This window comes from Neovison vison, chromosome 7 (assembly GCF_020171115.1).
Source record: "Neovison vison isolate M4711 chromosome 7, ASM_NN_V1, whole genome shotgun sequence".
Taxonomy (NCBI): Eukaryota; Metazoa; Chordata; class Mammalia; order Carnivora; family Mustelidae; genus Neogale; species Neogale vison.
Window position 1 is genome coordinate 1,966,115 of NC_058097.1, and position 12,422 is coordinate 1,978,536.

At 62.2% G+C, this 12,422-nt stretch overlaps 1 protein-coding gene across 3 annotated transcripts in view; it reads left to right on the forward strand.

Annotated features, from left to right (window-relative positions):
- Positions 1-12,082, forward strand: part of FBXO31 (F-box protein 31) — a 39,666-nt gene extending 27,584 nt beyond the window's left edge. For all 3 annotated transcript variants that reach the window (XM_044255596.1, XM_044255597.1, XM_044255599.1), the window contains 4 exons: positions 5,390-5,499; positions 6,101-6,254; positions 7,404-7,774; positions 10,501-12,082. In XM_044255596.1, coding sequence (XP_044111531.1) covers positions 5,390-5,499; positions 6,101-6,254; positions 7,404-7,774; positions 10,501-10,723 — 858 coding nt within the window. In that variant the 3' untranslated portion in view covers positions 10,724-12,082. The remainder of the gene's footprint in view (positions 1-5,389; positions 5,500-6,100; positions 6,255-7,403; positions 7,775-10,500) is intronic.
- The last annotated feature ends 340 nt before the right edge of the window (positions 12,083-12,422 follow it).

Below are 12,422 nucleotides of genomic sequence, written 5' to 3' on the forward strand. Positions count from 1 at the left end.
CGGTCCGTGCGTCTGACCCTTCGTCAGGGCGTCCTGTGCACGTGTCCACGCGGACAGGCTTTCATTCCCCGCCGCCCCTCGGATTGATCGAGCCCAGGAGGAATCGTTCCCTCTGATTGGCTCTCTTTTGCCCCTTTGGCCAGAGTTCCCGTGCTGCTGGAGGTTCCTTCTTGGGTGTGAGGTGGCGGGGAGCCTCTGTGTCCTCCCCACGGACGGGCTTGGGGCTGACTCCCGGGTCTCGGCGGTGCTGCGGGGAGGCTGGTCTCTGAGCCACACCCGCGATTTCTTGGGATTTCCTTTTATCTGCATGGGTGCTATCTCCTCACCTTTGGGTTTGCCTTCCTGGAGGATCCAGGTCACACGTACGGCCATTCCAGAAAGTTCTTAAGAAAGCTGGACTTCGGGGGCACCTGGGTGGCTCAGTGGGTGAAGCCTCTGCTTTCGGCTCAGCTCATGATCTCAGGGTCCTGGGATCGAGCCCCGCATCGGGCTCTCTGCTCAGCCGGGAGTCTGCTTCTCCCTCTCTCTGCCTGCTTGTGATCTCTCTCTGTCAAGTAAGTAAGAAAGTGGACTGCGGAAAAGCAGGGTCCTTGTTGAGCAGACAGTTACTCGTTGGCTGCGTACTTCTCAGATTCTGAGTCCGACAGCTTCCCCGTCAGCTGCGGAGTTGCAAGAGGCGCGAGGTAAAGTCACACACACGTGTGTGTCTGCAGAGAGCACACGGGCTCGTGGGAATCCCTTGAAGGGAGACGAGGCCCTGTTTTCTCACATGCTCGGCCTGTGACGATGACGGCCGGGGCAGACGCAGTTTTCCCTGCGCCGGCGCCGAGGACGGCGGCTCGCACGGTCGTCACAGGCGGGTGCTCTGGGCCGCGTTGCGGTGGAGAGGACCAGTGTGTTTTCTGAGAACAGCAGCCCCTCAGCTGTGCACGTAAAAGGCCATGCCACGTATTTCTGGAAATACACGCACCGGGATCCGGAAAGAGTCTTGCAAGCCGTGTCTGAGCGGGCTCCCTGGCTGTGGTCTCTGCCGCGAGAGCCCTGACCCAAGGCCTCCCTGGAACGTAAGAGCATGTGCCGCCCGGGTGGGAGCAAAGCTCTGCTGGCCTCGGGACCGTCCGTTTGCATTTCTGTGACGGGACTGAGGCCGCGGTCGGGGCTTGGTGCGGGGCTCCCTGCGGCTGCTCCTCTGGGACGCGCTTGTTGGGAAACCGCCTCGCGGCTCTGGGTGCTTCTGTGTTTCTGGTTGATTGATGGGAGCTTTTTTCCTCTTAGAAAATCAAAATCAGGCATGAGTTGCCAGTATTTTTCCTCATGTTTTGTCTTTTAGTTTGGCTCATCGTATATTTTTATCCAGGAGTTTCTCTGTTTTTGTTCCTCTGTAGTCAGAGGCGTGCGTCTGTCCTGCGGAGTCCGTCGGGAGGGCAGGCTGGTAGACGCCACGTCTCCAGGCAGAGCAGAGGGAGAACTTGCCGTCCGGCCCTCCGGTCGTTTGTCCATCTCAGCTGCCCCTCGCCTCTCGCCTGCTTTTCTCTCTGTCTCTCCCTGTCTTGCCTCTCAGCCGTATGGGGAAAGGGTCTCCTGCCACTTCATGAGTCCGCCAGAAATGTCTTCACTTCCTCGCGGAGTCTTTGAGACCCAGGGGAGTGGTGTCAGGCCCCAGGGAGAGAGGACAGGCCGTGGGGGGACAGTGCCATGTTCCGGATCGCTCTGCACACTGAGCTAAAAGGCTGAGCCCTGCCCTATGACTCCTAGTGCTCTGATGGCTGATGGTCATTTAAAATTCTGGGGCCGCATGGCGCCCCTGAGAAAATGGAGGGCTCCGGCGGCCAGCAGGGCTAGCAGGGGAACAAGAGGGTGAGCACAGTCCCCTCCGCGGAAGGAGGGAGTCCTCTCATGCCCCCAGGAGCTGGCCCGGTGCTGTGCCCTCCTCCAGTCTCCGTGGCACTGTGTGACAACCCCCTCTGGAGGCCGTGGGCCCTGAGAAGTGCTGGCCCCAGACCCGCTGGGTGTGCTGCCCACGAAGGAGCCCGCGAGGCTCCTGCCCTTGCCCTGTGAAGGCCACAGCTGCCCTGCAGGTCTCTGGCTGACGCGCCCCGTCTTGCTCACCGGCCCTCCCGCTGCTCAACCCCAGCTCCAGGCCCAGTTTCTGCCGCCGTGTCCAGCTCGGAGCGCCGGTCCAGACCGCCGTGGCGTGATCGGATGCTCAGGCTGCGGTGGCCTCGACCGCCCTCACGCTGCCTCCGGGTGACCTGTGTGCCTTCACCGTGCAGCCCCTCTGTGGGGCTCCCCCAAGCCTGCCCAGACTCCTCTTCCCTGGCCTCCTTCCCAGGGACGGCAAGGCCCAGCTGGCACATTCCCTGCCCACCCTGTGCCTGTCCAGCCCTGCACCCTGAGGCTTCTGAAAACGGGGGCCTGCGAGGCAGAGCAGAGCCTGGGAAGAGAGGAAGGAGGGAGGACGGCGGCCCCAGCCCTGCAGTGCCGTGCTCGTCCCTCCTGACCAGGCCGTGGGCTTCTGCTGGCCGCGCTCGTGGTGCCTCTGGTGCCTCTGTGTTTGGTCATACAGAGAGGCTGTGGCACTAGACTCCTGTCTCTCTGCCTCATGCTGAAATGATACCTTCTCGCCCTCGTAACTGCAATCTAACTTCATCTAATTTGAGTCTTTTTTGTTTAGTTTTTTTTTAAAGCTTTTTAGCTCTTCCAGAAATATTTTCCAGTCTCATTAGAATTCTTTACTATCTTCATTTTAAAATCACGTTCCATCCGTTATCCATGGGGCGATTGCATGAGTGAACCTGCTCTCCTGTGGCCAGACATCGGGTTTGTGCTCCCCCTGCTGCCCTCCTGCCCTTCTGCCCGGTGACGTGCTCTCTGAGAGCCTCAGTCCTCTTCTCTGAAATGGGGCCATGCTGTCACCTGTGGCACGTGAGGGGTATGGAGGACTGAGGACACGTGAACGCCTTCACACCGTGCTGACCGCCTGCAGGTGTCCCCCCTGTGGCCCCTGCACTCTGCAGAAATCTTCCCTGGTGTTTGGACCATACGGAAGTGGAGTTGCCAGGAAAAAGGTCCTGAATTGCCAGGGAAAAGTTCCAAATTCTTGTCACATGTTGTTTCCTGGGCCTCCTCGACCACCCACCAGGGTGGGTGAGGCCCCGGCCTCCTGTGCTCCGGACAGCCTTCGTCTTGGCCGTGGCAAAAACAAGGCCACTTAGCCCATGGCCCGGGGAGTAGCTCTGACTGCCACGGACCAGCTGGGTTGCTCAAACTGTAGAACGGGGAGAGTGTGTGCACCCTTCTCCTGGGCCGGTGCGCACACGCAGGTGGTGGTTTCACGGAGCCGGCACCCGGTGAGCGAGCTCGGGTCGATGTTCTTCCCGTCTTGCGTGTTCTGGGCCCCTGTGATTTTTTTTGGGCATGTGTCACTCAGGAGATAGTTTTGTAATGAACATATCTCTGAGGTCTGTGTTCTGAGTAATTGGGTCTGGTATTTGGTTCCTGGGTAATTGGTATTTCTAATGCCTCTGACCTTGCCGGGGGAAGTAAATAAGATGATGACTCCTCACAAGCCGGGCTCGGGGCGTGCAGCGTGTCTGCTACTCAGCACGGGAGCGTCCGTGACTCGCTGCGTCAGCTTCCTTCCCTTCCTGGCTCTTCCTTATCCATTTGGTTTTTGGGGCCTTGCTCCATCTGAGTGGACGGGTTTGAAGTCTAATGTGTTAAGTTTTTTCTTGTATGATTGTTGTTTTCTGTGTCTTAGAAGACTCTGCCTGTCCCCAGGCTGCAGAGTCTCCTCTTGAGAAGTTGGGTAGCTCCGTGCCGTGTCTGCGTCCGTCCGTGCCGTGTCTGCGTCCGTCCGTGCCGTGTCTGCGTCCATCCGTGCTGTGTCTGTGTCGCAGTCCATCCGGAAGTACTTCCCGTGTGTGGTGTGAGGCAGGGATCGTGGTTCCTTTTCTCTGTGTGGATGTCCAGCTGCTGGAGCATTGTCTGTGGAAGAGACTTTGATTTCCCACGGGTGGACTGGGTGTATCTGTCGGAAGGCAGCGGCCCAGATAGCGGGGTCGGTCTCTGGGCTCTCTGTCTCGCTTGCTGGTGGTTATTGACCCCGGTGTCGGTACTGCAGTCTTGGTTCCTGCAGCTTCAGAGTAAGTCAGAGGTGATCTCGGTGCGGTTCCTCCGGCTTCGTTCTTTTGCACAATTGTTTCGGACGTTGTAGATTCTTTTCACTTCCCTAAGAATTTCACAATTGTCCATTTGTACAGAGACCCTGGACTGGGGCTGTCATGGCGTTGAGTCCTTGGATGACCTTGGAGAGAACTGCTGGCTTGGTACCGGAACTCTGGTCCACGGGCACGTGTACTGTGGGGTGTCTCCGTTTCCTTCCGCCAGGCCCGTGGCTGTCAGAGAAGGGGTCGTGCATAGGCCTGCTAACACGTATGCCCAGGCCATAAGTTCCCAGGAGGCTGCTGGAAATGGGGCGTAAAACCCTCCGCTGTTCAACTTTGTGCTGCTGGTATAGAAACGTGCAGTCGGTCGTATGTAGTGAGCTTGAGGCTCCAAAGCCAGGTGCTCTCGTTGCTGCGCTGAGGGGTTTCCATGTGTGGCCGGGGTTTGTGCGGGAACATACTAAAGGAACCTAGAGGCTGTAGCTCTCCTGGTTTGTCGTTGTTAAATCACGTTTGCTTCTGTTCGTGGAGCTAACTCAGGACGGTCCTTAGAAACACTGTATGGAGCTAGGAACCGAGCCGTGGATTAATTACAGATTCGTGACTGAGCTCTGGGGACACGGTGTTTGTACAAGCTCCCTTTTCACAAATCAACTTCCTGAACATGTAACATAACTGGGAAGGCACGTCTGCCCCACCCCCACCCCCGCCATACCTGTTTTGTTCATCGGCAGCGGCAGAAAGCAGCTCTCAGCGACAAGAGTCCTGCTGTGCTCCTGCTTTCCTAGAAGCCCCTGAACCAGGCTCGGTGTAGACACCGCATGTCCTGTGACTGGCCACAGAAGTGAGACTTCCGTGGCTGCTACCTGAGAGCTCTGGACACGGGCTGTGGCCCCAGCCTTGCCTGAAGGGATCCCACGGTCCCTGTTGTTGCCTGTTGACGTCTGGGCCTGTGTGCTCTGGGAAAGCGGGAGCATAGCCCCTCACCTTCCTTTGGTGGCTGACCTCCCCCGGAAGGAAGTCAGGGACTCGGAGAGCAAAGTGTGGCAGCCCCGTCCTGTCCAGCCTTCGTCTCCGTCCTGTCCGCCCCGCTGGGACTTGGGCGCTGCTGTGCCCGCGGCATCACCCCAGCGGTGCGGATGCTGCTTGTGTGTACCCAGTGCCACAGCGAGCAGTCCTCCCTGCTGGTCGTGGCGTTCTCGTGACCTGTGCTCTTTTGGAAGGAATTCCGAACGTGGCTGCGGGAGGAGTGGGGGCGGACGCTGGAGGACATCTTCCACGAGCACATGCAGGAGCTCATCCTCATGAAGTTCATCTACACCAGTCAGTACGAGTGAGTGCGGCCCCGTGGCCCCAGGAGCGCAGTCCCTGCCCCCTGCCGCCCCCTCGGTGTCGGGGGGTGTCGGTTTTCTGTCGGAGTCTCACCACCTTCCAGCTGTGTGCTCGGAGCAGCCCAGCCCGTGTGCTGGGGCCTCGGGGTGGTTTCCCCACGTCTGCGGGGGTGGGGGGGCAGCGCTCCTCTCTTAACTGCTCTCCCTGCCTCGGCCTCTGCCCCACGCCCTCTTCCTGGGACCCATTGAAATAAGCCTTGCGTGGTGATCGTGCCCTTCGCCATCTCCGGGGCTCCTGTGCCAGGCCGGCGGAGCGGGAGCGGCAGCCCCTCCCCCTTAGAGAGCGCCGCCCACCCCAGTTCCCTTGCCCTGTTGTAGCGCGAGTGTGCGCCCCTGCTCAGCCCTGGTGGGATCCGAGCAGGGGTGAGACGGGCCCTGCAAGCGTTCGGGGGGGGTGAGGAACGCGGGGCCCCCGCTCCGCCCGGCTGTGCTAGGCTTCCCTACCCTGCCCGTCCCGCCCTCCCTCACACAGCAGCTTGGCGAGGGAGCTCCGTACTTGGGCCTGCCCGCCGGGCCGCTCTCACGCCATGGTTCCCCCCACAGCAACTGCCTGACCTACCGCCGCATCTACCTCCCGCCCAGCCACCCGGATGACCTCATCAGACCCGGCCTCTTCAAAGGCACCTACGGCAGCCACGGCCTGGAGATCGTCATGCTCAGCTTCCATGGGAAGCGTGCCCGGGGCACGAAGATCACGGTGAGTCCAGGCGCTGCCTGGCGGACCCCGCTCCGTGACCTCAGTCTGAGCGGCTGCGCGGTATCGAGGCTCAGGCTGCGCCCCGGCTGCTCGGGGTGGGCTCTGGACCCCTGGCAGCCTGCGCCGGGGAGTGGGCTGGGAATGCTGATTGGGAGTGCGCCCTGCCCCCCGCCCCCCAGACCCACTGAACCAGAATTTGCATTTCACAACACCTCCAGGGGACTTGGAGCCTTTCCAGGGTGGTTTTATCTGCGACTCCCGGTCCTGGCCACACGCAGAATCCCTAGGGATGTGAGAAAACCCTGAGGCTGAGTCCTGGAGATTCTGATTCAGTGGGGAGGGGCTCCCTGAGCGCCCCCGGTGGCTCTGAGGTGCGACCCCGTTGGAGACTGCCCACACTGTTACACGGGCTCCTGCGGCCATCCTGGCCCGGCAGCTGACCAACACAGTCGGAGGGCTGTTGAACAGAGTAGGGGTCTCGGACCAGCCGGACACCGGGCCTGCTCCGGGGGCCCCGCCCACACCGCGCTCACCTGCCATGTGCGTACTTGGGTGTGTTTCTGACCGGCACACTCACGTGTCTCGGGGCGCAGCGCCTATTTGTTCTCAGGGAGCTGTGCTCTTGGACTTGGGTTGGCAGGGCCCGGCGCCCTGGGACGGCTTCTTGCATGGAGAGCCCAGCACTGGGTTCCCCAGTGGGGCCACCGGGCCTGCAGGTTCTCCCAGGTTCAGGCTCAGGAGTGTTTGCGTGTCTGGCGGACAGGTCGGGGCCTGCGTTCAGGTCTGCCCTGCCGTCCCTGGGAGGGTCTGTGCCCTTCTCTAAGCCCCAGTGTTCTAGAGTGTAGCTGTTACACACCAGGAGGTCCCAGGTGCATGCGAACCACTCCGCCGGGTGTCTGTGCGCCTCTCGAGGTTACTCGGGTGCCGTCAGCCCCTAGTTTCGAAGACGCCCTCGCAGACGAGGTGTGCGCCGTGGGCACGTTTTTTGAGGACTTCTGAAACGTTCTTACATCAGAAGGGGTGCCGCTAAGTCCGTGGGAACGCTGAAGTGAGCTCGCAGGGCCGGGGGCGTGATCGTGGCAGGAACCATGCAGAGTGTGTCGCTGCCGTTCCCTGAGCCCCGCTGACGGCTGCGTGCTCGCTCCGCAGGGTGACCCGAACATCCCCGCCGGGCAGCAGACGGTCGAGATCGACCTCAGGCACCGCATCCAGCTGCCTGACGTGGAGAGCCTGCGCAGCTTCAGCGAACTCTCCCGCCTCGTCCTGGACGTGCGGGAGCGGCTGCGCCAGGAGCAGCAGCAGGAGAGCGGGCTGGAGGACGGCGGGGCCGGAGGACGGCAGAGCCCCCGAGAGCCCCAGCAGGGCCCTGCCCAGCCCGGTGCGGAGCTGCCTGCCGAGAAGGTCGGGGAGGCCAGGGGAGCAGAGGCCGCGGGTGCCCAGCCCGGGCAGGGGCAGCCGTTCGTGTTGCCCGTGGGCGTGAGCTCGAGGAACGAGGACTACCCCCGCACCTGCAGGATGTGGTAAGAGAGCGGGGGCGGGGCGCAGCGGGCCTTCCGGGGAGTCCTGCCTCCCCTCCCGGTGTGGAGACGGGCTGTGGGGGCCGGCTCGGCCCTGGCCAATGTGGGGCTCCCTGCACCCAGGCGGGGAGCCCCTGACCATTCTGTGTCCCAGCTTAGGCTCGAGGACAGCGCCCTTCCCTGGGCTGCACAGACTTGGAGGCTCCCGACCTCTTACCCCCGGGGAGCCTCCAGGCTTACTCAAATCGTCGGGCTGGACATCTCCTCCTTCCTAGTGCCTTGTGTCGCCTCAGCGGTCAGGTGAAGGGTAGGCAGCGAGCCTGCGGGTGGCCTGGAAAGGGGCCGGTGAGGAGGGGCCCTTCTGCACCTGTTCCCCGGGGAGCCGGCTTGAGTTCGGCTGGATGTCCGTGTGGGTAAGGCCCCACTGAGCACACTCAGGGTCAGCCGTCCGTGTCTTCTGTGGTTTCTCTCCCCGCTCAGAAAGCGTGCGCAGAGGGCTGGCGGTGCACTCCTGCCCCGGGGCCAGCCTGCTCTTGGTTTGACTGCGGCTTTTACGGTTTTGTCTTGGGCCACTGTGAGCCGCTCAGGCCCCCTGCCCCAGCCCTCTGCACTTCGGGGCTTCTTAGGTGTCGACGAACCAGAACAAAAGAAACCACAGACTCGGGTCGTCCGTCGCTCTGGCCACATTTCAGGTGCCAGCAGCCACATGTGTATTTGGACAGTGCAGGTCTAGAACATTCCGTCCCTGCAGAAAGTTCTGCACCGTTGCCCTAGGGGATGTTCTGAGGTGATGACCTGTCTGTCTCCTGGCATCATAGCTGCCTGGCCTCCGTATCTGTCCAGTAGGGCGGAAAGGTCTGTTTCCTTGACTTCCGGACTGACCGCTGCTCGTGCCGGTGCTGGAGGTCTGACTGGCGCGTCACGTGCGGCGAACGTGTGGCCGAGGCTCTGACTCCCGAGGCAGGATTTAGGTGTCTGTGTGGGCTTGCTGGGTACACTGGTTCTGAGCACCCGGTGCCAGTTCGGGGGGTGCCCCCCACACCAGCACGCAGTTCTCCACGACGCCAGCTTGGTGTCCGGCCACTGGACTCAGTCCTGACGCCGCCCCCAGAGACGGTGTCAGACCCGGCAAGACTGCCTCTGTCCCCTCAGACACCGATCCGAAGTCGTCAGCTGTGCTTGTGACCAACCAGCTTTATGTCGGGGGTCCCCGCGAGCTGCTCAGGTTCAGTTCATGTGCTGGGGCAGCTCACAGAATTCAGGCAAACACTGTGCCATTTCGTTGAAGGAGCTGAGAAAGGAGGTCGGTGGACGGCCACCGGTGGAGATGCGTAGGGTCCCGTGTGCAGCAGCTTCCACCCCCGGGGACTGGGTGCATGTAGGGGTCCCCCACCTGGGAGCTCCCCGAGCCCTGTACTTGGGGATGTCACGGAGGTTTGGCCAGTCGTCAGCTCCGTGTCCAGCCCTTCTCCCGTCTGGAGAAAGGCAGGGCTGCTCGAGGTTCCAGGCCTCTGTTCCTGGCCGGTCCCCTCCTAGTGGTCCTGTCCCTTAGGACTCTCGGGTTCGGGAGCTGGTGCCAGGCCCTGGGGCAGAGGTCAGCACACGTACTCTTCCGTGTCATTTTCCCTCCTGTTACACAATTACCACAAAAGTGGCTGAATCCGGGTTTTCCCAGAGGAGGCATACAAGTGGTGTTTCCGTACGGTATCGCCTGTTGCGAGCTTCTCAGTGGTCATGAAAGAGAAGGGCTCTGCTGTCCTCACGAGACTGGACAGCTCGCAGTTCTCGGGGCCGGCCGAGAGCCCCTGGGCTCCGTTGGGTGCCGTCAGGCCCGCCCTGCGGTGAAGGCATGGGGTGGGCTGCACACTGGCCTCGGGACCTGGACGGGGTGTGCTGCGGCCCCTTCCCTGCCGGATCTGAGTGTGTCTGTGAGGCCTCACCGCAGTGCAGATGGGGGACGTGGCCGTCCCCAGCACGAACCTCAGCCGCATCACTGGCTCCCTGTGGGTTCTGGTGCCACTTTCCGCACCCGAGAGTCCCGTGCACCACACACGCTCAGCACAGGCCCGTTCTCGCTCCTGCCCAGCAGAGCCTGGGCGTGGTGGCTGGAGGTCGGGGTGCTGGGCGCCGTTCTGTGTGCTGGGAGATCGGGCCGGCCCCTGGCTCCTCGTTCTCTCTGCGACCCCCAGTTTCGGGCCAAGAAAGACAAATGCGTCTCATCTCAGTCTCACGTTGCTCTTGAAACCTGGGCCTTGGCCCTTACGGGCGTTTGAAAGTCCTGCGGTCTGAGCCCGTGACAGTGACAGTGACGCGCCGGTACGTCCGTGGTGACCGCACCGGAGTCGTGGACGTGCTGACGCGGCTGTCCCGGGAATTCAGGTTTCGGTACTGGGGCCGGCTTTACGAAGCTGGACTCCGGAGCAGAAGTACACGGCGGGGTTGCCCGAGACCCCCTTTCTTGGGCTGCGTGAGCTGGTGGGAGGGCGGCAGGTGGCAGGTCAGCCTGACCCGGGCCCACGACTCCGCGCGCTGGCGCTTCGAGTCGCTTGCCGGTCCGGACCATGGGCTGTCTGGGGCTCCGTGACGTGCTGCTTCCAGCTGGCGGGGCGGAGGGCCGGCCCGTGGTGTGGGGGCGCGGCAGCAGGGGGCCGACGGGGCAGGACGGGGCCCAGCACGCTCCTTCAGGCACTCACTCTCCTCCCGGCGCTTTCCCTCTTGTCTCGGCACAGCTTCTACGGCACAGGCCTCATCGCCGGCCACGGCTTCACTAGCCCCGAGCGCACCCCTGGGGTCTTTATCCTGTTCGACGAGGACCGTTTTGGGTTCATCTGGCTGGAGCTGAAATCCTTCAGCCTGTACAGCAGGGTGCAGGCCACCTTCCGGAATGCAGAGGCGCCGTCCCCGCAGGCCTTCGAGGAGATGCTCAAGAACATCCAGTCCCTGACCTCCTGACGGGCGGCCCCGGACCCTGCGCCTGGGAGAGGAAGCAGCATGCACTTTGGAGAGTCGGCCTCTGACCAGAGCACCCACGACGTAGAAGTCTCGGCCCAGCCCCACCCGGACTCTTTGTACAGAGTGTGACGTTCGCGTGTGTCCTGTCCGGAGCTCGTGGGAAGGCTGACTGAGCGTGTCTCACGGAAACAACCAACCAGAAGAGGACCGAGGGAGACGGCCGGCTGCAGAGTTTTGTGAACAACTCAAGTGGAGAATCTGGGTTTGTCCTCGGCCTGCGGAGTTCAGGGACAGCCCGAGCGACCCTGGGGGCTGCACAGAGGCCTCGTATGTGGGGACGTGCCGGCTGGAGGCAAGGGACAGGGTCTGCAGGCTGGCAGGGGCCTGGGGTGAGGGCAGTCTGGGTGGGGGGCAGAGTGTGCATAAAGGGAGCTCCGGGGAGGGTCTGGAATGCTGGGCCAGGACCCTGGACTGAATTCCCATTTCTCTACTAATCTGCTTGGATTTTAGACAAATGCGGTTCAGCTCTGACGGGTCTGGGCAGCAGCGCAGGGGGCCCGTGATGCGGGCCATAGGCAAGGGCAGCTTGCTCGCCCCGGTCTCTGCAGCTTTAGAGTCAGGACCTTCGCCCCAGCCAGTCCCACGCAGGTGTTTGTTCCCACACCCCCCACCCACCTCCTGCCCACGCGCTGGCGTCAGAACCCCGAGCTCAGCCACTTGTCCCAGGACCTGCCCCGGAACTCAGCAGGGCCACGTCCGAAACAGCCCCGCGTTCCCCATGTGCAGGGCGCGCCCGGGGCCTGAGCAGCAGAGCCGATGATGCGCAGAGGACCTCGGCCCCCTCTGCAGGGCGCAGGGCAGCTTTCTAGACATCACGCGCATGGACGGAATGCGCTGTGGACACCAGGGCCTCTTGGGATCCTCCAAGGCGGGGACCCTGATGATGGACGCTCCTGCGGGTGCTGTGCCTGTGTGTCCCGCTGACATCTGCTTTTGGGGCCACCGTAAGGTCTCTGCTGATCTCAGCGTCCCCTGAGAACAGAGCCCGGAATGCACGCGGACCCCCAAGAATTCGCTGCAGCTCCGCCTCCGGCCTGCAGAGAGCTGTCCCCTCGCGCACCTTCCATGGGGGCGGCTTCACAGGCGAGGCAGACCGCCCGTCCCCCTCTGTGATGCTCATCCTTGCTGGGCGGACTGCGCCGGGCCCCCACACTGGGGGCGAGGGTCCCCAGGGAAAGGGGCAGCTTTGTGGTGCCTTCCTGTAGAGACCAACGTGAGATGTCCCATGAAACCTGTTCTCCTGACAAATTTCTCCCTGACTGGCCTTTTTTTAAAAAATAAAAAGTCCCTATTGCTCTAGCTTCAGTACTTTTGGCAACTCTTGGACTCCGTTTGCTTCCCGGAATCGTAGAGTGGGTGAGCTCTGGGCATGTCCCTAAACGACGGACTTGTGAGGAGGTTCTTCCCAGCCTCCCGCCTCGGGAGGGAGGCAAGCCGAGAAGGGGGTTCTCTCTGGCCGGCTGTCAGAGACACCGTGGCTCACATCCCACATCTGTCCAGCAGGGCCCGAGGTGCTGTCCCAGTTTTCATGTCTTCCGCAGGACTGAGCCTCCAGGCACTGTCACCCCACCACCCTTGTGGCTGTCACTGTGTGACCTGTGGCAGGCATGGTGTCGCCGAGGCGTGAAGCCTAAGGGAG